The following is a 24,062-nucleotide window of genomic DNA, read 5'->3' as shown; positions in this document are numbered from 1 at the left end:
TACCAAAGTTACGGATGTTAAGATTAAGAAGCAGAGGTTTTCAGGAACAGTTAGATTGCATAATTTTGGGCAACATGAGCTGCGGCTGGATTTATGTCTTTGTGAATGAGGAAATGATGAAAAGTAGCCGACTGTATGTGTAACAGTTTTCTGTTTGCTGCTCATGGTCAATGGCAGAGGAAGCCTATCTGTAGCCACAAGCTTTTTCTGTTCCTCCATTCAACCACTGACCTAATCTGGAGTGACACATGGCCGGCTGACTTCCTCCATCTTATTAATCACTGGTGTGTTAACACACACACACACACACACACAGACAGACTCCATCTCTCCAGTTCTTGTAGCCTTTACAGCTCGGCACCACATTCCACTCTATCTCGTTAGCTTCAAAGCTCCAACGTTAACCTCTAACTCTCCTTCCCAGCTGGGGGGCCCTGTTGGGAGTAACCTTTGACCTCTCTGGTTCTTCTTTTACATTCTTCTCCACCTGCTCTTCACCTGCTGTGAGATGAACAGACAAAATAACAAAAACCAAAAAGACGCCTCAGATATACAGTGTGTGCTCATTTGAAATGTCCTGGCAGTTATTGCTTCATTGTGTAAAAAAGGGTGAGCCAATCTACAGCCGTTGGAGGAAAGGTAATCATTTCTACTGTGTTATCTCTGTGGAGGTAACTCTGACAAGAAGGTGTCATGAACAGGAATCAGCCCTGACTGGTTGTTTGAACTAGATCTTGGTCCATTGGAAAAAGGGAAGGAGAGGGGAGACGGGGGAGATAATACTGGAAAAACTGTTTGTCATGATTTAAATGTTCATTAAGTTACTTATTCATTGATTCTATTGAAGTACTGCAGGTAAACTACTGTATATGTATATATAAAAGTATGTGTATTTATACGTTCATATACACATATAAATTATGAAGGCAGTGGTTCATGTTGCTTTGCACTTGTACTGACATTTTGAATAGGTTGTAAGTAAAATCACAAATGAGTTGACCTGTTTGTTTGCATGGTGAACAACAACAGTGTTGGTTTGAGGAGGTTTGTTTAAGGAGACTTAGTGGTTAAGGAGCATGGCACCTTCCCCACACACTGCTCCCCGGGCTGTTCACTGTGGTGTTGGGTTCGTTGTGTGTGCAGTTTGCTGTGTCACAATAACAAATAATTCACTTTACTTTCATGACGTTCCCACTTTCTGTAGATCCCCGTAGAATGTTGGCCTGGTATATATGGATCTCCAGGTCTTTAGAAAAAAAAAAGTTCTAATCAAAACTTAAACTCCACAAAAACCATCCAGACATAATTTGAGCAGTAATTATTAAATGACTTATGTCACAGTCCTTAATTATTATGGGAGTGGATAAAATCCTGAACAATTACCAGTCTGTAACCAGGCAGACGCTTTGAAAACCTTCCCAGACAAAACCAGGTGGCCTTGCTACATGTTTAGACACCGGGCGATAAATGAGCGGTTAAGTAAGTTAAGCCAAGGTGTGCACAAAATGGGTGTGTCGCTGTGTGTCTGTGTGTTTCCTCTACCTCACACCCCTGTGAAGGCTTCTCTAGGGGCAGGGTACGTGCCTGCACTCGGGCCCCCTTCCACTGTTTCGCCCCTGCCATTATGCTTCATGCTTTTTTAATTTTTTTTTTTTTTTACCCCTGCTCCTGGCCTCTGTCTCTCGCCCGTGTCTCAATCTTTCATGGGTTAAACAGATTACTCTACATTGTTGCCCCTCCGTTTCTTTGGTCTGCCCTCCTGCTCTCCCTCTCTGTGGTTGTTGCTGTAGCTGTCCTTATTTGGCTTCTCTTTGAGTGAGTGGGAGTGTGAGTATGAATGTGGCTGTGTGTGTGTTTCCTCCTGACTGTGAGTCACTGCTTGTCTGACTCACGAGAGCTAACAAAACACAGTTGCCATGGGGACAAACCCCCCCTTCTCTCCCTCCCTCGCTCTCTCTCTCTCTGTCAGTGTCTAGTTCCTCTCTCTTCTCTTTTCCCTCTCTCTCTCTCTCTCTCTCTCTCTCTCTCTACCTCTCTCTGCGGGCACCACTGCATCCTGGGCCGTCCTGGCACCGTTTTAATGGGTGTCTCTCTTGGGTGGGATGGTGGTACGGATGTGGTCTGGGCTATTGAGCAGGACTGGAGCGCAGAAGGATGGTCCAAGACATGGGGGAAAAACACTGTATAAAAGTGAGGCAAAAGCAGAATTAAACCAGCCAGTGCTACAGTGGGAAGGACATATGTGTCATGTATTTGCACAGACAGGACAGACATAATGTGCCCACCTGTGGCTCCATTCTGAGCCTCGGTTCTCCTGCTTTTACTGCTCTGAAATTGCAGGCTGCTTTGAACTGAGGCTGCTCTTTGAAGTGCTCCTGACGTCACTCCTGGGCCTTGCCATCACCTCCAGGGGGTTGATCATTTGACCACTGTGGCATTAAATTTCGACAAATATCAGTTAGGGCACTCCGTGTACCCAGAGTCTCATGCTATCAAGATTTGGCCCACTTCCTGCATTCAAAGAGCTAGAGGTGTGCCATCTAGTGGCCGTGATGCACCTGGCTTGACATCTAAATGTGTTTCAGGCATATGAGTTTGTACAAAACTGAAGGAGTGTGTTTTCGTAGCTGTTGCAATTACCAATAAATACTGAAAATACAATATTATCACAGATAAATCTACCTGAATCAATGGAATTGGGATTGCTGCAAATGACAAACGTGGAAAAACATTTAGATTATCTTTGTTATTGCTGGCTAACCTTTGAATAATATTCTTAACCTTAACTCCAGCGTGTCTTACCTCTGACTCTACAGTTAAGTGTTGTTTTCATATTAATGCTACAGTTCAACACCAATGTCATAGATCACCTAATATGTAGAAACACACTAGACATGGCCTTTTCACGGCCCTCCCCCTACACCGCACATTCAAAGTGATTCACACTTGAAGACACACAGTTTGACCTCCGTGTGACCTCTGCGTGCTCTGAATGCTCACAGCAGCTGGCCCGAAGAGGAAAGCTTGAGAACTAAGTGAAACTGTACGCTGGAATAATCCTCAGCCGCGGAGGGAACGAGGGCTGAGGTGGAGGAGAGACGGCTGCATGTTTGGGGAGGATTAGGAAAGGAAAGAAAAGGTAGAACACTGACACTCTGAGATTGACTTGGAATGTGAGGAATGACCTTCGCTCTCTCTGGGAGCTGTCCGAGCCTGACGCACGTTCACACACACACACACACACACACACACACACACACACACACACACACAGCAGTTGTTAATAGGCTAGAAGACTGTAAGGAGTAAAAGTAAATCAACCCTTCTTCAACTTTACTGGTGTGTGTGTGTGTGTGTGTGTGCGTGTGTGTGTGTGTGTGTCGCGAGGGACAGAGATCAGTCGCTGTTTGACTTTTATAAAGGTGCTGAAAAATAAATGCTGAATTTCAAATCGCAGAATGAAGACAACAGGGATGATGACATTTAACTGTCACACTTTATTGAAAAGACAGATGCAACCTTCATCTCTACGTACATGTGACGGAGGAATACTCCTGTGCTGCGTCTCCGTCCACCACTGGTTACTGACATCTGTGTATGAGTGCAGTCCCTCAAATGTTATATCAACATTTCCCAGGTTTTTGCCATGAGCACATGCTCACACACACACGACAGGTGTCCCTCTCAGTGACATAATCCTGGTTAAGCCTCCTGGCTCCCACAGTCTCTTTCACTGGATCCTCCTGAGCATCTCTGACCTCAGTCTGTGCATATTCTTGTGCACGTTCACACACCGACACACACACACTCTGGTCTCGTATTCCTTTCTTTAATTCCAAAAACCTCTCCAGTCGCGCATCAAATCCCACCTTTCCTTCTTGCTTTTACTCCCTTTTTAAAGAGGGCAAATCTGACATTTTTGGCAAATATGCGTACTTTACAAGAGAAACGTGAAATACCAATATCCTTTTTGTACACAATGTCAAAGCTAAATAGTTAGCAGCAGGTTAGCTCGACGTGAAAAGAATGTAAATTGAAGTAGCCCAGAACATTTTTTGTTTGTTTGTTTTGTATGTCAAGGCAACTTATTGTTTAAAAGTAGTGATGCTAGTGATGCTGATGCTAACTTTCTGTTTGTGATCTATGCTAACCTGCCGCCAGCTTTATAATTATCAACGCCTTTTGAGTTTATCTTCAGCGTTTTGCAATGTTTGTGTCTTTAATCAGGCCTCGTTAACTTTATTATTAGTACAACTTCTAATACTGATTTTAAAAAACTAAAATTACTATCGGATATTTATCCTTCACATTTTAAAAGTAATAAAATACATAACCTTCACATCCGTCTTTAGATGCACAGCATTGCAACAATACATCGTTGATTTACCACTTATTCTTCTATATTTCAGTACAATGTCTGCGTTAAGTGCCAAAAGAATTGAATCATTTTGTGGAGATGAGTTTGACTTTCGCCGTAAACATTGAGGTCTCGATGAATTTAATTAATCAGTTGTCTGTTGTATTAGAGCAAATCCGTTTAAAGTACACCATACAGGGGCAGTAACAGCAGCACCCCCCACCGCCCCCCNNNTCTGCTCATTCACAGTGATCCTCCTGCTGACTGACAGGTCAAAGCTTCCATGTGTTCACAATCCTTACTGTCACATAAGACATCTGACAAATGCAGTCCAGAACAATAGGATAAAGTTCATCTATGTCTAAATTTTTTTTTTTTTTTTTACCTTTTTTATATAATATAAAAATAACTTTCTCCTCTGTGTGATTGAAGTGAGTCTTTGGGAGAATCTAGACAGGCTTCCACTTGATACAAGTACACATCTGAAGCTGTTGTAATGGTCCGTCCGCCATCTTAAAAAAAATTGCTTAGACTAAATCAAAAGAATTTAAACCACTTGTTGAGTTTGGTTACTGTCTAGTTCTGAAGTCACTCCAAATGTTATTGTAACCCAGTAAATGAAGTGAGTGGAAAACACGCTTTGGGTCGTCTTTTGTCCTCCGCTCAGTCGTATTTCCAGAAACAGGATCTCTCGTTCTACTTTCTACTTAGTTCTTTTTCGGCGCCGACACAAAGTCCTCTGTCCTCTGGTCTTTAAAGTGTCCTCTGTGGGGAATGTCTCAGAAATTACTGAAGAGTTCAAATTTCCTCATCCAGTCCATCTGTGGTGCCTTCTTCTTTGCTTTGGCGAGCGCCTTCATCTTCTCCTCGGCCGCTGTAGCGCTCAGAGACAAGCCTATCTCGGCGAAGGGATCCAAGAGCAGACTGTTCTCATCGTCCTCTGCCAGCTAAGAACACACAGATGATTAAAGAGAAACCCAAAGACATAAGGCTTAAAAATGTGTTTGCTTTTTTCTCCCTGCCGATGACTGTGATGCCCACCTGTGTGCTGTTGCCCTGGCTGCTGAGGTCAGAGCGTGTCGACCTGAAGGACTGTGTGGTGGAGCTGCCATTGACGTGAGGGCTGGGAGAGTTGTTGAATATGGGGAGACCATCGTAGTCTGTAAAAAATATTTTTTTTAAATGTAGTGTTGCAACCCACCATGCATCAATAACCGTTTTATTTTAATGTGATAATTCACGGATTAGCATCATTTTCTGTTGAAGGTTTTACAAAAAGTATTTTCTGACAAACATTTTTAAGTCAGAGGTAACCTCAATTTCCAAAGACTTCTATTCAAAGAGTCGTTTTTCTAATCAGCAGGGTGGTCCCCTGGTGGTCAGCTGCGAGTTTTGTCCCAATTCTTGGCTCCCCTCGTTTTAACAGCTACAGTTTTGATCCTTTTTCCTGTGTCTCCTCTCATTACCCTACCTTTGACATGACTGGTGGTGGGTATGACCCCCATCCTCTTAAAGTGTCCGTCTGTCTCTGGGTCCACCACCAGTAACCAGGTCTCGCCCTCAGATCTCTTTATTAACGCCACCACCTCTGCGTGTCGCATGCCCTCAATGTTCACACCGTTCACCTGAAGAACAAACAGATAAAAAAAAAGGATTTAGAAAAAGGACATTGTTTCATTTTTCTTGGCCTGTGAAACATGTGCGCCTCCACATTATTAACAGACAGTTCCCTCTAAACCTTACGTGGACTTATTTGTTTCAAAATTGTAAAAAAATGCTCAAGGTGTGAATTAAAAAATATCAAACATTTTAAATTCAACGTAAATTAAAAATGCGGCACCTTTGCATGTAGTGCCTAACGACCTCAGCAGGGGGAGCCATGCTTCAACATACTGATTCTGCACAACGGTGCCCAACGTTTGCTATAAATTATTTCAACGAACGTTGGAATTGAGCACAAACACAGAGGGCTCCGCTGATATAGAACAGAAAACACTTTGCAGAAGTTGTTAAATGTGTGAACAGGTGTGAGTGACGCAGTAAATACTTGGTCTTATAATCTGTACATCTGACTAACAAAACATAATACACTTTTTACTGGTGTAATATTCAGCTGAAGTCCTGCTCTGGAGGGGTTTTGTCCAGACCTGGGTCTCTGTGTCGACGGCAGCTCCACACCAGGCCAAGTCAGTGTCAGAACACAGTGAATTATTGATGTCTCCACTGGAGCCAGAGTGAGCTTCAGGTGTCACTGCCCTGACGGTTGTTCTTTCCCTTCTTTCTGGTTCTATAATTCACTGTTTGAGGGTCTTTCATAGCTGAGGGTCTCAGTGGACATGAGTGGGTTTATTTAAACTGATCTTTTAGGGAATGATGAAATGGAGAGAAAGGGGGAGGAGGGGGGGGGGTCTCAGGTGGGATCATCTGATGATGTTCTCTGCTCCTGAGGATTCTTATTTTCTTCCTCTCTCTTCCTGTCCTAACTCTGGCAGATCATCAGTCACCCAGGACATAAACAGTCTGATGAAATGACAACAAGCATCTTTATATTCAGTGCCACAGCAGGTGTGGTGTCATGTTTCACAGCTGTTCATTAGCAGCTCATCCCAGACCACAATACACTCTGTTCTCTGCCCACTGGGCTAATTAATACATGCTGTAGGAACAGAACAGAGCTCAGTTCTCAGGGGATCTTCCTCTGGAAGCTGTGTGTGTCAGTGTGTGTGTCAGTGTGTGTCAGTGTGTGTCAGTGTGTGTGCAGTGCTCAGTTCCCTGGGTGAGCTCCCACACTGGCCTTTGTTGAGGGATGTCAGATGTGCCGTTGTAGTTGGTAGGAAACAGGAACACTGAGGATTTGATCGGTGTGATGTGAAAAGTTAGTCACTGAAAAACAAACGCTGAAGGTGTGTGTAGTACGTGTGTGTGTTCTGCTGTAGCTATATTTGTCAGGAAAAAATGTAGTTCTGTGGAACACTACATCAGGACCAGAGTGAGGGTTATGACTAGGTGAATATTTGCTAAAGATATTATTAGCTTAAGGAAAATTATTAATATGTGCAATACTAACCAAACACAGTGTGTGAGAGGGAGTATTGACTCCAAAAAACCAACAAATTCCCACTTGATGAAGTGAAAAAATAAAGGTGCAGCTAAAATTCAAAGCTGTGTGGAGGTGTGTGCTCTTCTTCTCCACATCATCAGCCTGACAGCTGTGAGGTCGCTCCACTTTCCTCTCATTACTAAAAAATAAGGTTATTTTGGGCCGACTTTGTATGTAGGTTAATCAGAGACTTTAAATGGAACCTGTTGTTGACGGTTGTGTAACAGCACTTGCGGTGAGAAATGCAATGAATCAAACCTTGTGTATTTGACTGTACTTTGTTTTGAGCCGTTGTCATGTTTTTGAAGTACGCACGGTTGAACTCAAACAGCGGCTGATTGATGTCCAAACCTGTGCCAGACATGAAAGAAAGACGAGCTCTCATCGTAGCCTAGCATGGTGCTAACTGCTGATGCAGCTCCAGAGTAATGGGGCGTGATGAGAGGAGAAAAAAAAAGGAAGACTGACAGCAGGAGGCAGGAGGAGAGAAGGATCTGTCATGGTCGTTCACCTGGCTAACAAGCTGAAGACAGATGAGACAAGCGCTGTCTTGATGCATGGTCACACACTCGCCATGATCATGGGCACACACACACACACACACAGACGCAGAGGCTGAAGGGGAAAGGGCTGGAGACAGGCAGACACGCACAGACGAGAGACGATGATGATAAAAAATAATAAAAAAAACAACTTAAACAGACATTTTTTTTACATAAACAAAGTACAGTTGAATTTAGAATTTTAGAAATTCTTACTATTTATTTCTTGATCAACAGAATTAAGTTAGGTGAAATGGACTAATTTGAATCAGGAGTGCAGGCAGGCCAGTCAAACTCACACATTCTAACCCTACAGTACTAACATCATCACCATCATGGCTTCAATGTCCCTGAGGTCAAACATTTTTTCAACGACACCAGCCTTCGTGCACTTCCTTCTCCATCTCCTCTTGACTCTGACTGTTTCTGTGCTCCTTCCTAACTTACTGCTGTTCATCCTCACTTTCTCTGACTGACAGTTCCTGCTACGAGTGACCTGGAGGCTACAGCGTGTTCCCACACTCCCGGCCCCCAGTGATTCAGTGTCTGCTGAAGTCTGATCTGTGACAAACCTCTATTTTGATCCTACTTTTCAACAGCCTGGGGTTTTCACGATTCCCTGTGCAACAAAAAAAAGTGTTTTTTATGATTTAGAGGTCAGAAAAAACACGTGTAGAGAGTCAGTTTGAAAGATGCCACAGATAATTCTCTACATTCATGTGTTCATGAGATTTCTTTTTTTTTATATGGAGTTAAGTTTTTCCTGCGACTGTTTGTGTAACTTTGTGAGTTTAACCAGACTTTATTAGGGTCAAATCATTTGTAAAAACGTTTTTAAAAATTCACCATAAAAAGATAAGATTCACTACAAACAAGGACAAACGTCATGGGAATGGAGGCATGTGTGTGTGTGTGTGTGTGTGTGTGTGTTTTAATATCCAGTGAGTAGGTGAAATAAAAGTAAAAAAAAAAAAATCTTTCAATATCTCAGCACTGTTTTCCCATCACCAAAACCTGCCTCTGTTTCAGAGGAACAAACATCGACCTCCACCCCCCGTCACCCCCCCACACACACACACTCCCCAGCCCTTTGCAATCCCACTGATTTATACCCTCCTCTGCCCGACGACGGGCCCCTCCCCTCCCCTCCTCTCCCCTCCCCTGCTCTGCTCTCCTCAGTCTGATTCTGAGTTAAGATTAAGTCCAGACTCCGGGGTCGGTTCAACCTACAAACAGAGTTTAATTACAGCTGTGTCAGCGAATGTCCACATGAGGTCACATCTGTGTTTGGGCAGTAAATCTAAAAACTAAAATCTGTTCTGAGGAAAAGGAACACATTCGATGATGTCAGACATGGCCGGGGTTATCGAACGGTTTCCCTCCTACCTCAATGACTCTGTCCTGCGGCTGCAGCCCGGCGCGGTCAGCGGGGGATCCTGGGTGCAGGCAGCGGATGTACTGCCCAGGTCGGGATCGATCACAGTGTAGGTTGAAGCCGTAGCCCGGCTCAGATCGCAGCAGGTGGCACAGGCGCGGAAGGAGCTCTGGCTGGTTGACTAAGGGCTCTTGCTCGGGTTGTGCCTCAGCCTGAGCAAGCGCCTCCTAGAGGAGAGAAGGTGAATGATGTAACTGTTGGGCAGTCATTGTTGACAACATGAATTAAATTGTGCAGGAAATGTGTGTCCTTTGCTGTGTGTATGACAGTGGATGTTTGAGATCATGCACATTTAGCAGCAGTTTCCAGAATTCCCACCTTAAACGTGAACAATATTTAAACAGCAGATCAACAACATTATACTCTGCTCCTGTTCAGTCCATTTAAGACCATTTCTAAATAACTGTCTGAAAAGCCAGAGAACATTCCAGAAACATGTGACTAAACCACTTTACTGAGTCACTTCACCCGCCATTTGAAGGGTGAAGAAAAAAGTGGGCGGGCAGTCAAACCTCCCACAGTAATGACCGAGGTGCAGTGTTAATGATTACGAAACTCCAGACGGAGTTTCAGCCAATCGTGAGTGAAAATCCCATGTGAATGTGATAAAACAGCTTCATTCACTTCTTTGTTCTTAACGGCCGTCGCTGGTGTTCAGCTGCGGGGGAAAAAAGGTGCCTCGTTTGATAAGAGCGCCTTTCACTCTGCAGAGAATCTCTGTATCAATGTCACCACAAAGACATTTATAGAAGCTGTGTAATTATGCTTCGAGTGCTGCGCTGCGATCTCACAGATTTACCGCCCACGTCAACGAGGACCTGGTGTGTAGTGATGATGAGTGGCCCATAAAACAAAACCAGGACGTAGAGTCCGTCTGTTGGACTGGACCGTCTGTTGGACTGGACCGTCTGTTGGACTGGACCGTCTGGTCGTGTGCATTTTACAGATTTGTTACTGTGTTACGTAACCTGAGGGACTTATTGTTTCCACAGCAAGTGTGAAACTCACAAATGTGGTCCAACATGCATTTGCTAAAAATACATATGGTGTATGTAGGCAGGGTGAAACACACACACACAGATCCTGCAGTGTTGAGGGAGCAGGGGATGATGGATGGATTGTTTTTGGCAGGGTGAAAAAAAAAAGAGGTTGAGTCGACGTCCACAACAAGTATTTGCACCATTACTGCAAATAAACCGTGACTGCGCCTCAGACGCCGCAGTCCTGCGTCCAACTTCAGCCCTTAACCATGAAAAAAACAACACAGATGGCAACATGTAATTTAATTTCAAGCACTGAATTCCTTTGCGGTGAATTGGGCAGATTGCCCTGAGGAGAAGGGAAGGAGAGAAAGTGAGAAAAGTGGTGTTGGAGGGGTGAGGACAGAATCATTCATCTCACCCGTCCCTGCGCTCCCACCTTTCTCCTGACTGCAGAGGAAGTGTTCGGACTGAGCAGCAGGGGTGGATCTTCCAGTTGGGGGATAAAAAAAATTGCATTAAATAAAAATGTTCTGTATAAGCCTCGTGGGATCAGAGCAAAGGAGGAGAAAAAAAAAGAAACATAAAAACGTAAAACGAGGAGGGAGGAGGGGAGTATGCACGCAGGGAAAGTGTGTGTGGGAGGGATAGAAAATTAGATGCAGCCACGAGGATTGACAAAAGGAAAAAGAAAAAAAAGCGGGTTTGGAGTTTATAGGAGATGGATAAACAGATAGTTAGATGCAGATAAATAAAGATGACAGAAGTTTCTAGTAAGAGTCTGCTGGAGGGAGCGGGAGTCTGCAGTGGAACGTCTCTAGGATAAACAGTGAGAGGAGCACAGCTGGGAGCCATTATGTGGGGGAGACGCAAGTGTCTGCCAATCTAACCTCTGAATGTCTCTCAATGCCTTACTGCACCCCACTAATCACCCCCCCCCCCCCCCCCCCCCCTGAGCCATTACTGCAGCTCTGTGCCTCTGACCCCGGACGGTTGAGTTCTGTTGCTACAGGTCAACGTACTTGTCGTGTAAGGGCCGCGGCCTGACCCCACGTGTGTCTTCTTTCCCCGTGTTGAAGAAAATTCAACACAGGGAGGACGGACCAGAAATGTCTGCTTTCAGGGCTTTTGTATCTCAAGGTCTCACAAAAACCTTCTGTTTGAGCCACTGTGTTTGTTTGAAGTCGGTGGTTGTTGAAACTGTAATGGCTTTTTTTTTTCAGTGAAGTTTTGGGGAAAGAAAACGAGATGGAAAGTTTTACCCCATCCGACTGTAAACCAGTTTGTAATAAGAAAAGTGGTTGGTTATTGGAATCCGTCCTTTTTTTCTGCCTATTTTTTTTTTTCAAACGAGGGAGAAGCAGGAAAAAAAACATACAGATTCCATGTTTGGTTTAGGGTCGTGCGTGTGTTTCTGCAGCTTTGAGCAAAACGAGGTCGGACGGAAAAATGTGTCATAAATCAGGACGACGATGATCTGCAGGAAACATATGGAATATTTCACGCCTGTTGCAGAACATTACAGAGTTTCTGGCCCTAACACTGCACACACGTACTGACCTCGGTGTTATGACACCGGCACACTGGAGACGGAACCATGTGTTTTCCATACACTGAGTTAAGCAACAGACAGAGACGTCGATGGAGTCGACTTCAAGTTTCTTGATTGGCCGTTGGAAGAAACTTTCCATCCATTGTAGATACAAAATCAAAAAAGTGTCAGGTTTGAAATTTGGGCGAAGTAACTTAAATAAAAATGTAGTTGATATTTCATTCTCACCAAAGCTGTGAACCCAGACCTGGATAGAGGTGTTTTTCAAGTGACCAGGATGGACAGAATAAACAGTGATCACATGAAGGTGGTTTTGAGTGTAAAAGGCAATATGTATTTATTTAAAAAAAAAATCCTAAGAGTTAATTCCTCTCTGTGCACCATGGACCTTACAAGGCCAGGAATGGAACCATCAACCCTCTGATTACAAGGCTGGCCATGTAAGCACTAAGTTATGAAGAAGAAACAAAACATGTCCAGAATGGTCGTGTTCAAATGTCTTTGTTTTGGTTTTATCACACTTTAACTTCAAGAGATGAACTCTCCTCATAACTACCCTGAGTCAGGCAGTTGACCAGCGATCTGAGAATTTGTTTATTTCATTTGTTTATATATCAGCTACAGCATCTCCACAATGGTAGCGTCCCGCTTATTCAAAATCATCACGCAACAGAGTGATTAAACAAAGAGTGAAACGTTTACACAGTAGATGAAAAGTCAGAGTTGGTTAAATAAACAAACACGTTGTTGACAGGAAACGCCCAGCTGTTAAAGGTTGTTACAGGCGTCCGTGAACACGTTAGCGTCACCAATGCTACAGATCACGTGTGAGTACCGTGGAGGTCCAGGTGGTCTGTTTGTGTGTCTGTGTATGTCAGAGCGCGGCCGGTCTGAGGTTTGGCCCATGAACTTCTAAGAATGAAGACGTGCAGGTCGCCTGTTTTCCTGGTGTGTCTGTTCAATGCATGTGGGAGGAATGTACGGAATATTCTGCATGAAACCAGTGGTGCTGGTAGTTGACGAAACCAGATCTCAGCTTGTTGAATAATTGAGTGTGTTTTCCTCAGACATGGATGATCATGTCCACTCTGGTCCAGCCAGAGATTATTGGCTCTGAGTTTGGTCTTGACACAATATGTGTGTGTGCGTGTGCACGTGTATTCTGCATCCTTGTGTGTTACTGTGTGTGTGTTGGATAAACAGATTAAAAAGTTACTTAGTCATATTTAAGAATGACGGTTTATCTTGATTAATAATGAGTAACCATGGGAATATAATATAATATAATATAATATAATATAATATAATATAATATAATATAATATAATATAATATAATATAATATAATATAATATAATATAATATAATATAATATAATATAATATAATATAATATAATATAATATAATATAATATAATATAATATAATATAATATAATAATATTTTCATCTCGCCCATGAAACTGAACTTGTGTTTTGTACGTTATGTAAAGTGAGTTATTGTTACATCACTAACTTATTTAATGAATGAATTATTTTCGTCATCGCCGCAGACAGACAAACCCGCTCGTCTTCTTCTGTCTTTGTTTGACAATTCATTCTTTCAAACTGATCTCAGCACAATCACGTCGAGGAGGTGGACGAGTTCACGCTCCCTCATCCGTCTCTCATAAAAAAAAACTTTTTAATTTTTTAAGTCAAGTTAACAGTCAAGCCGACATTTTTTAAGTCAAGTTAACAGTCAAGCACAGTAACACGCCTACATGTTTTTATATTCAGATTATGTCACACCGGTGATTTCTTCTTCTACTTCTTCTGCCTCCAATATCCCTGCGATTCATTGGACTGCAACACATTGCAGCTGACATTGCAAGACACCTGCTGAAACACAAACAAGAATCGCACATGGGATCTTCGCTGAGGTCATGGTTGATAACCGGTCACTGTGGAGACGGGTGTAACCGGTCGGACCAGCTGACTCTGTCTGAGAGGAAACGCTGCTGCTGTTTGACAGGGTCTCGGAGAACAGAGGCCCTGAAGACGTACGGGACTTCTGCACATAACTTGCCCTACATCGGCCTCTCACTGTCTCTCACAGGAAGCCAGCAGCGATATTTGAAAACAAAAATGCACGTTTAAAACAGTTTTGTGTGCTAACGATGACCGAACGTCATCGAACGATAACGTCTCAGACTCTGGGACACAAAAACATATGAAATGATTTATCGCAGCGCTGGTGTTTAGAATACTGCAGCGATACAACCTTGACATGCAGCTGCTTCACTCGGACTGACAGAACGCCATTCTGGTTAATGTAAAGTGGGACGAGAGAGAGAGAAGGAGAGAGAGAGAGAGAGGGAGAGGGAGAGTGAAGGGGGTGTGATGGGAATAAAACCATAAGCAGGGGAGGAAGTGACAGGCAGCTGCAGAAAAACAGAGAGAGATTTGGAGACTTGTAAAAAATTAAAGCAGAGAAGAAGGAACAGGAAACAAAAGTCAGATGGATCTTGAACAGAGAGGAGCGAACGAGATGAGATAGAGGAGAAATAGGACAGGAAGAGGATTGGATGATACAAGGCGTGTGGAGGACAGGAAGAGAGAACATGAGAACTGGACCCAGGTCTCCATAACCAACTGTTTCTCTCCCATTAGTGTCGTGTTGTGTTGCATAACAACTCCAACACATGGAAAAGAGCTGTTTGCGTGTGTGCGTATTTTCATCAGTACTGTATGAGTAATCTTCAGGTTATGTTTCACAATCCTTCAATTATTGTTGATTTTTTGTGAATGACTAACTTCTTTGTAATTGTCTGTAAAAATTCTGCGGGGCGGGGGCTCGTTTGAGGACCACTGGGTTACATCAACACTGTAACTACAGCCTTAGGTTTTATTCTGATGGAGAGCCAATAGAAGTCCAACACCATGATCTAAACTGACATTTTGGGAAACAGAACCTTCTCCCTTGAGCAGATATCAAATCCGGTTACAACGACACCTCATACGTGATATGTGTTAAATAAAAACAAACTGCTACTACATAAGTCTAAAAATATGGCCTCTGGGTGTCACGACCTGTCAGTGTTTCACATGCAACACTACGTTTGCAGTTTTACGATACACACACAGGAGCAGCTGTTCTCATCTCTGCGGGCTTTATGACTAAACGGTTGTTGCCATCGTGGGAAATCGAAGCTGCTCTGATCTGGTTTCATCTCAGTGTCAAAACATCCACACGTGACTTACAAAATGGTAACTGAGAAAGGGAACACAAACGGGAACTCTTTGCCTCCGAGGTCCGTGAAGCTGCACGGGTTTGACGCCAACTTTGTAGCTGTTCCGTCCTAGCGTGTGACCCACGTGTGTGTGGCCCAGATTGACCTTCTGGCTGAGTCTGTTGTTGTGTCCTGATTTCAACTGCTCTCTTCTTCTCTATGATCTATAGCTGGGTGTTTCACATGTTGGACCCTCGTATGGGAACCAAATATGTACTGGAGGAATATCTACCAGCTGTGACGTCAGGATCTGGAGACGCTGTTGAAGCTCTGCTCACTTTCTGTTTCATCCTTGATTTCACTGATGTGACGACGGCGTCTTTTTTTCCTCAAGTTCGTTGCATGTTTATGGAAACCCAACTTAGAGAAGTACTGGTTTCAGTATTTGGTATTGGTGAAAATGAAAACACTTTCACTTCTTTCCATTTGTCTCTCCTAACTGTCAGTCTAATTTATATGAATATAAGAAGCAGAAAATCCACTCATTACACGTTTGTTCCCAGTTTTCATCAAATGCAAATTGAGAGACAAAGTTCTGGACGTTAGAATCTGTTGTCTGTTATCAGCTGTTCCAGATGCCAGGGCCTTCACATCTGGATGTGAAACTGAGTGGACAGGCTGTGGTTACTCCATGGTTTAGCACCGATGACATCACGGCCCTCTGCTGGTCGTAGTTAATGAATAATTAACACTGGATGACATCGCCGACCTCCAGAGAGCCATTTATTTCAGGCCGTATTTATGTCTGCTGAGACTTTTAAAACAAACACCTCTCTTCAAATTACCCAAGAACTGTCATCCATAAACACTCAAAAAAAGTATGCTTTTAGTGATTTGTCACAACAGACACTGGAGAACTTCTTCATCCAAATGTCAAAGATCGTTTGTCTCATGGGGGAACGCGAGGTTAATCTCTGCCTCCACAAGTTCAGCACAGCTGGAAAATTTACAACAAGTTATGAAATAACAAGAAAAACATTAGCCATGTTGCACATCGTGTACTGGAACAATAAAATATGAGAGATGAAAGCAGCATCCTCTGGAGGACATCAGCCCTTTAAGCCCACATGAATCGGACGATCTGAAAACACTTAGGAGAAGAATGTGAACAAAGCCCTGGTGCTAATCACATCAGAGTCAAACAAATATGTCCCTGCATCGCATTTCTTGTCATTTCTTGGCCCGTATAAAGACGGGCTCCAAAGTGGGAGCACTGGGAGAACTCCATGTGTGCAAAAAGGCCTGCATCAAGACGTCTTCACAGAATGAGCTTTGATATGGACATAAATTTTGGTCATATTTTATGGCTCGGGTCGTAAGATTGTTTATTTGACTTGTTATAGTGACTCCAAATGTAAAATCTGTGACTCATTTATCTTCACAGTGCTGCGTGAGCGTTGTTTTGATTCTTCGTAGATAAATGGAAAGATATTGATGTAGCCTTTGGGCCACACAGTGGAGGAGCGGTTGGTGCGTGAGTCTGCATGTTCACGGTTTGTGTGTCTGATCCTCGGGCTTTCTTCTTCTCTAAAATGACCGTAGGTGTAGTTGTGTCAGTGAATGTCAGTGGTTGTTTGTCTGTACATGTGGCCCAGCGTTGGACCAACGAACTCTCGCCTGTAACGCCCCCTGTTGACCGCCAGGTAGGTGTCGATCCACCTACTGTTGCCCCTGATGGCATTTACAAATGTGTTCTTTTCACCGAAGCACATGGAGCTTAAAATACCACCTCAACTCCCAGCATGCATTTGTGGAGGATTCAACTTCAGGTCAGACGCCTGGCTTGTGTCAGAGCAGCTTCACCGAGCGCGGGGCAGTAAGTCAGTCTATGTAGACTGCTTGTTATTGTTCAAACTGACTAGCGGGCGTCCCTACAGACGCTCTGCTGTCTTATCGTATGGAAACGTGTCCGTTGTAACTTTGACGCTTGTCCCAGGAGATAAAGCAGATCAACAGATGTTTTCTCACACTTTATGTCACTACGGTCTGCGTTTGCTTTGGTCTGAAACTTCCACCTTACGTCTTGATTCCCTCATGTTAAACAGACATAATGATTTCTTCTCAGATCTGTGTTCGTTTGTTGTTGGTCATTTGTGCCGTTTCTTGGACATTTGGTCGGGCTTCGAACAAACCACATGTAGGTCGCGCAGGTCATTCGGTGCTCCTCCCAATCCAGTCATTCATCCCGCCTCTTTATTTTTATGTTATGTTATGTTAGCGCTGGTGATTTAGCTAAATGTGGGTGTGTGTTCATGGGTGTCCACACCCTTCTTATCAGTGTGTTGCAGACACCCCCTGTCCCCAGTGGGGGACATATGGTTCTGGTTGCCGTTGTGTGTGTGTTTATCTCACTGTCATGTGTGTAACGTCAACCCTCACAAACTTTGTCGGTAAAAGTGTCAACTGTTCACGCTAAATATCAGTTCCACCTCCACAACTGAACGTATTAACGTCAGGTCGACACAGAGGATATTAAAGTTCAGAAGTTCCAAGAAAGAAAGTTATAATTTAAAAAAACAATTCTAATGTTTTTTTAGCTGAAAACACGTCTCTCACGTGTCCAAAATCTTTTCATAATTTCTTTCTTGTTGAAAGTTAAGCTTTTACTTTGTGTTTTCAGCCTTCAAATATGAACAATTTGAACAACAGGGAAAACAAGATGGAATATTGAACCTGTTTTCTGAAGCTTTACGTGCGTCTTTCACTGTGTTTGAACAACGTCCTCAAAGAAACGTATTTGTGTTTATTTAGGTTTTGTAGATTTGACTTTAAAACAAATATAAGGGTCGGAGTCAAAGTTCGGAGATTTGACAAATATAAGGGTCGGAGTCAAAGTTCTGGCCCGCTCTGTGGTTGTTCACCGAACACACTGGACGTCACTCTGTCACTCCTTCACAACGTCAGGACCAACACATCCGGATCACTGAATTAGAGAAGATTCCTTCCTGCTGCTCTCCCTCACACACACACAGTCAACCCCCCCCCACTCCTCGTTCCTCAAGTGTTACTCAAGCATCCACAGAATTCCCAGTCCGTCCATAAGGATACGAGCCTCTCTCCCATTACATCGACTTCACTCCCACGGACCCAGCAGAAGTTTCCTGATTGGCTGGACCGAGCCAAGATACTGATGTGCGAGCTGAGACCAGCAGAGCGCGGGCCAGCAGGGACATCAGAAACAAACGCCCGGGTGTGTGTGCGGATGGCTGCGTGGACCAGTGTGTGGGAATGTGTGTTGGCTCACAGCTGTGAGTGAGACAGCCAGCAGAGAGAGAGAATAAATATGTGAAGTCAGTGAACACAGTCAGTGGTCAAGATTAGAATTAAACCTGTGAAATAACACAGTGGTGACACTCAGGCTCAGATCAAGGGCGTGTTCTCTTCTACCCTCCAGATCCAATAATAGGAACATTAAAATATATTTATAGCCATATATATATATACAAAACAAGCTCCATCTTTTCTGTCTCTCTGTACTACAGTAGCAGTACTGCTGTGTGGGCTGCAGGATAATCAATACAGCTGACCTATGCATGACATTAACACCACAAATATTTTTAAAATAAGAACTTTAAAGAGCAAATCTCCCTGTGTGTTTGCCAAACCAATATATTTATTGAGATGGAAAAACAGATCAAATACATTCTCCTTGAAATAATCAAAATCCAAAAATTCAAATCCAGATTCTTAGCAACACTGCACACTTCTTGTTTTAGCTTCTGAGCAAAACTGTTTATAACTGCTAGAGCTAGACCCACTAGGTGGCGCTAATGGGAAATCAAAACATGAAAGTGAAACCTGGTATACCATGTGACTGGACATCACCAGAGAGTTACAGCTGGATCATCTGGTAAAAACCAGGCGACAGAGTGTCTGCTACTTAACACATTTTGGTTAGCCTGTTTGCTAGCACATATTTGCTATTGTTATTTTATATTATTATGTAATGAAGCTGTGCAGAAAAGCATCACATTTTACGCTTTTTAATTTAGATATTAGTAAAAAGTACAAAAGTAAAAGTACACAGTCTTATCTTCTCACTATATAAATAAATATAGCAGTAAAACATACAGTATTAAGGAAATAGGAGGGCCCAGGATGGAGCCTTGTGGTACTCCTGCTGAGAGGACAGCAGTACAGTAAACAACAGATGACTAATAAAGAAATACTTGTGACTGTAATCAAATGTATTCAATGTAATCAATTAAAAGTTGTTTACAGTCAAATCTAGGCCGTCAACATCAAAGTGTTGAGTGTCGTCTTAGCCTCAACAAGCTGTGTAAACACTGTGACCTAACAATGACGCATATTTTACCGTAATATTTGGAGAGTTTGCTGTTACACACGGCTGTGTTACAGTAGCTCTCACGCACAACGCCGCCCAGAAACAAATTGTATACATTTTTCTTCTGCCTTAATAACTTAATAACTGCAGTTAAGTAGGTGTTACCCATTCCTAATCAACAAAAATGAAATCATGTCCCAGACAGGAAGTTCAGGTTTCACTCCAGAAACACACACACAGACACACACTGAATCCTAACCCCCTACATTTTCATGTAACACAGTTGGTATTCCACGGGGCGTGGGGGGAGGTTACACCACGTCCAGATGTTTTTTCGCTAATGGAATCCTGCCAATGTCCGGTCACCAAGACAAGTTCCTACGAATGGACATTTCACGTGATTCAAAACTCAGTTTACAACAAGTGAATTGGAAAGGCTCACCAACTGTAACTGGGTTTAAGTTGACCAATCAAATGTCATGTTTTGTCAGTTTAATGGTGAACATGCAGTGAGATCACACACCCACTCAAGTCCTGTGCTGACTGGCTACATATTGATATTGCTACTTCAAAGAGGAGAAATGGAACAACTGAGTTGTTTTGTGTTGTTATGGAATATTGCTGATCCATAGGGACGACGGTCATCAAGATAAAAAACGAAAACAAAAAAATCACTCAGTAATGGCTACAAACCAGCAACATTTTTTGTTTTTATCCACATGTTCATGTTTCATCTAATTCAGTCAACTCTTCAACTCTTTTTTTGGCAGAGATTTATTCCTATTTGTGTTGATCCCGGTTTGGTCAAAACCTCTGACCTCAAGCCTTGACCCTAAAATGTTGTCTTCCCAGTCCAGGGGTTTCTCACGCAGATTTTTTTCCCCACTCAAATACCACAGACGACACAGCAAAATAAACAACTTTGGTTTTGAGATATGACTCTGGACTAACGCTGTGACTCTTCTGGTCTCCACTAAAAGTTACTGTTGTTTCATCTCCACGCTTGTTTTTATGGGAATCAAAGCACTGTTTATCTGACATTTAATAATTAATTAATAAGTAATTTTGATATTTTTTTTTTTTCATTTCTGTGCACCTTAGCATTGGTTTGTGAAATGCTGTTCTGACACCAGCAGGGGTGTCCCCTGAAGTTGAAGTTGTAGCTTGGTGTCGAGATAGAGTTTTAAGCTCAAGACGCTCGAGTGAAAGCAAAACTTTCACACCTCATGTGTGTAAATAACCAGATGTGCATTGACTGTGTGCAAGAGCAACGATAGCTGGATGGACGGAGGTGATTGGATACAATTTCTGTCCTCCCACAGTCAACATCACACCAACTCTGAACATTAGATTTCTAGCCGCCTAATGTGACTCGTATGAAGTCCTGCAGTGAGTGAAGCCAGGTGAAACACGGAAATAAAAACACAGATGAGCTACGTCCAGGCTCAGAGACACCTCATCTCCTCATCATCTGTGTCTGCACCATGCATGTACTGTATGTGTCGGCGATAAAACAACAGATATGGAAAAACTGAGTCTGTGGAATGCACTCTCTCCATGGTTACTGCCGTGTCACAAATCACGAAGAAGGCAGACATGAGACTGAAGATGAGTGGTGATAGAAACAGAGGGAAAACACTGGTGGAATCGTAACCTGGGGAACACACAACACAGAAAACACACTGGAAACCTCTGGTAGGAATACTTGGTGTAGAACTGTGGTAGTAGGATTCTTCTCACGACCTGCTTCCCTTTTCAGTTTTGGAAAATGAAACAAACTCAATTGAGCAAACTCAAAACCTGTATTAAAGCTTTAATAGTCTTGACTGGTTCTCGATCAGACTCTGTTCTGAGCTGCTGACCACAGATCAGATTCACCCACGTGCACCTGTGCTCTCCTGCAGCACATCTTCTAACTCACTCATTCCTTTAAAGTCAGATTCAATAGTTAAACTGGAATGTTAGCAGTGAAATGCAATGGAAATAAATCAACTAAACCGATGCCAGGCACATCCCTCCAACTTCACTACCTTGTCAACCCTCCAACAGAGTTGTTCTTGGCTGTTCTCTCTCTTCGGTTCCCTCGATCCAAGTGTCTGTTCTCCGTCTGATTTAACCTTGTTGATTTGACCTTAAATTTCAAATCTAACACTTTCCAAACAAGCTTTTCTTCAGAAAATGTTGAGAAACCACAAGACGGAAAACGAGGCATCTCACTTAGCATCTAAGTATCGTCCTGCAATATTCCTTTTTCACCGCTAATGCTGCTTCGCTCCAGATGAAATTTCAGGGGTTTTTTATCATCATTATGGAGTCTGTAAGTTCTTGAAGAATGTGAGACAGTAGAAACCTCTAAGCATTTCCTGAACTTTAACTGGGCCAATCCAACCCCACCAAACCCTGGGATTCCTCTCCACAGCCAGAGCTGAACAAAGACAGACCCACACACAGTGATTTAAACCGACTGTTGTCGCTGCTCTTGTAGCAACAGTGCAACTCACAGCCTCGCATTTTGGCAGGACAAACCTAAGTGAAAACACATGTTGTGTAAATGCAGAAAGCAGAAGCGGAGCAGCCCACCTCGCCTCACTGATGGGGAGCATGTGAAACTCAAGACGGTCCGATCTTTGTGTTCCAGGAGAGACACGAAGGACGGATGTGCATCCTGTTTATCGTGTCAACAAGGGATATCCAAACAGTGAATAAAAAAAAGAAGTGTATCGAAGGTCTCTTCAGCACTACAAAGTCTAAAGTGTCAATAAGTATGTGCATAAATAAAAACAGGGATATGACAAGATGATCACAGTAAATCAGAATAAACATTTAGCATCTCTGATGAGCCGACTCACTGAAAAGCTTCAGGAAGAGACGACCGTCTTTATCCATCTCTGACTTTCTCAGCCCCAACATCCTTCATTTACAGATTCCTAACTATTGCACTCTGGCCTTTCTTTCTGCCAACCTTTGACCTTAAGTGCAACTAATCACACCTGGCATGCTTCCAGGCGGCCATGTCTGTCCTGCAGGAGACACATTCCTAAACAGACGACGACTGCGTGTGCATGGAAGTCTCTAGAACAGGACAGAGACTGGCATGACATCGTTCCTAATCTAATCTGAGATTGAAAAAAACGTCTGTTTAAAGAGTGATCCGTCATCTGCTCACTGACGTGCTTATATCAGTGTTGAGTCTGTGAAACTTCATCTTCCATTAACAAATCAAAAATAAGAAGCAGGTATTTTCTCCATCACTCGGTGGCGCTCCATCCTACCTTCTTGGCTGCCTTGGAGTGCGACCTGTTGGGCTTCTGAACCTGCTGCTTGGACCCCAAGCCGTTCTCTCGACGCTTGTTTGGGGAGGATGAGGCGGACGACGGGGAAGGAGAAGGTGATGGTACTGGAGAGGAGCGAGGGCCTGTACCCAGAATGGCCATCTCCTCCGTGGCTGTGAGCCGCAGGTTCCTCAGACTCTCGTAGGTCTCCTGGTCCACCACCAGCAGCCTGGTCTCCTGCTCTATGGCTTTGATTCGCTGCACCACCTGAGGGATGGGATTATGGTTGTGACTTGGACCCCACCACGACAGGACACATAACGAACATCAACAGATAACAAGGACATAAAACATGAAGACGAAGACACCCCGTCCAGAAAAGTGCTGAGTTTTCAAGAGCAGGTGTAAAAAAGCAGCATCTACCCAAACATGGCCTGATATTTCTTTGTTTTTACTGGACATCATGTGACAGCTGTCTCTCCCTTAGATAAACATAACTGCACAACTATTTTAAATGTCTATCCCTGAGCTGACCAAGAGTGGAAACTACTGCTGAATGTGCATGACCTTTAACCCACTGTCTCCATCACCATGCAATTCACTAATGTTAAAGCAGTAAAAAAAAGCATCTACTGCAGAGAGAAGAACAACACAATGATCCGGCACCAGTCCACACATGGTTGATACTGACGGCCTGAGTAAATCCACTCACTCTGCTGACTCTACAGTTTTTACAGCAGCAGCTCAGGCCCCGGCAGAACAAACAATGTCTTCACAAACGGATGTGAAGTCACTGTGTCTGTGAGATATCATCTTTATTATTATTATTATTTATAAGGATATTTCCAGAGCTGCATGGTGTCAGTGTGTAAACATTCACAGGTATGCTCTCTCCACCAGCCAACAGTGATCTTGTGGTCATGTGACACACGCCTGCTCATTATAACTTATTCAGAAGTAGACCGTCTCGTCGGTCTGCCTTCACTTGTCAAGTTAAACGCAACAAGTGCAGAGACGTTACTTTCATACCTACATGTGGTTGTTAATAATAACTTATTAACTTCTGACTCATCCCTCCAGCAGGAGGGGGCAGTGTGGCCTTCAGTGAAACCTGTGGATGCCCTGTTACAAAAACAAACAAAACCAAAAAACAATTATAATAGTTTCCACTCACCTGATGATGTGTCTCCCTTTGCACATTGACCCCGTTCACTGCAACCACCCTGTCGCCGGCCCGCAGTCCGGACGCCTCTGCGGGAGAACCATTC

The 24,062-nt window shown here is 43.3% G+C and overlaps 1 protein-coding gene across 1 annotated transcript in view; it reads right to left on the bottom strand.

The window, feature by feature from the left end:
* Positions 1 to 4,713: 4,713 nt before the first annotated feature.
* Positions 4,714 to 24,062, bottom strand: part of LOC103392963 (Na(+)/H(+) exchange regulatory cofactor NHE-RF2) — a 19,911-nt gene continuing 562 nt past the window's right edge. Inside the window, 7 exon segments of the mRNA XM_008329741.3 lie at positions 4,714 to 5,304; positions 5,399 to 5,517; positions 5,829 to 5,982; positions 9,386 to 9,601; positions 22,795 to 23,061; positions 23,969 to 24,059; positions 24,061 to 24,062. The exon segment at positions 24,061 to 24,062 is cut by the window's right edge and continues 562 nt beyond it. Of these exon segments, the coding sequence (XP_008327963.2) occupies positions 5,137 to 5,304; positions 5,399 to 5,517; positions 5,829 to 5,982; positions 9,386 to 9,601; positions 22,795 to 23,061; positions 23,969 to 24,059; positions 24,061 to 24,062 (1,017 nt within the window). The 3' untranslated portion in view covers positions 4,714 to 5,136.

Source organism: Cynoglossus semilaevis, chromosome 17, assembly GCF_000523025.1.
Source record: "Cynoglossus semilaevis isolate Cse_v1.0 chromosome 17, Cse_v1.0, whole genome shotgun sequence".
NCBI classification, from domain to species: Eukaryota; Metazoa; Chordata; class Actinopteri; order Pleuronectiformes; family Cynoglossidae; genus Cynoglossus; species Cynoglossus semilaevis.
This window is presented reverse-complemented; position numbering and strand designations above follow the sequence as displayed.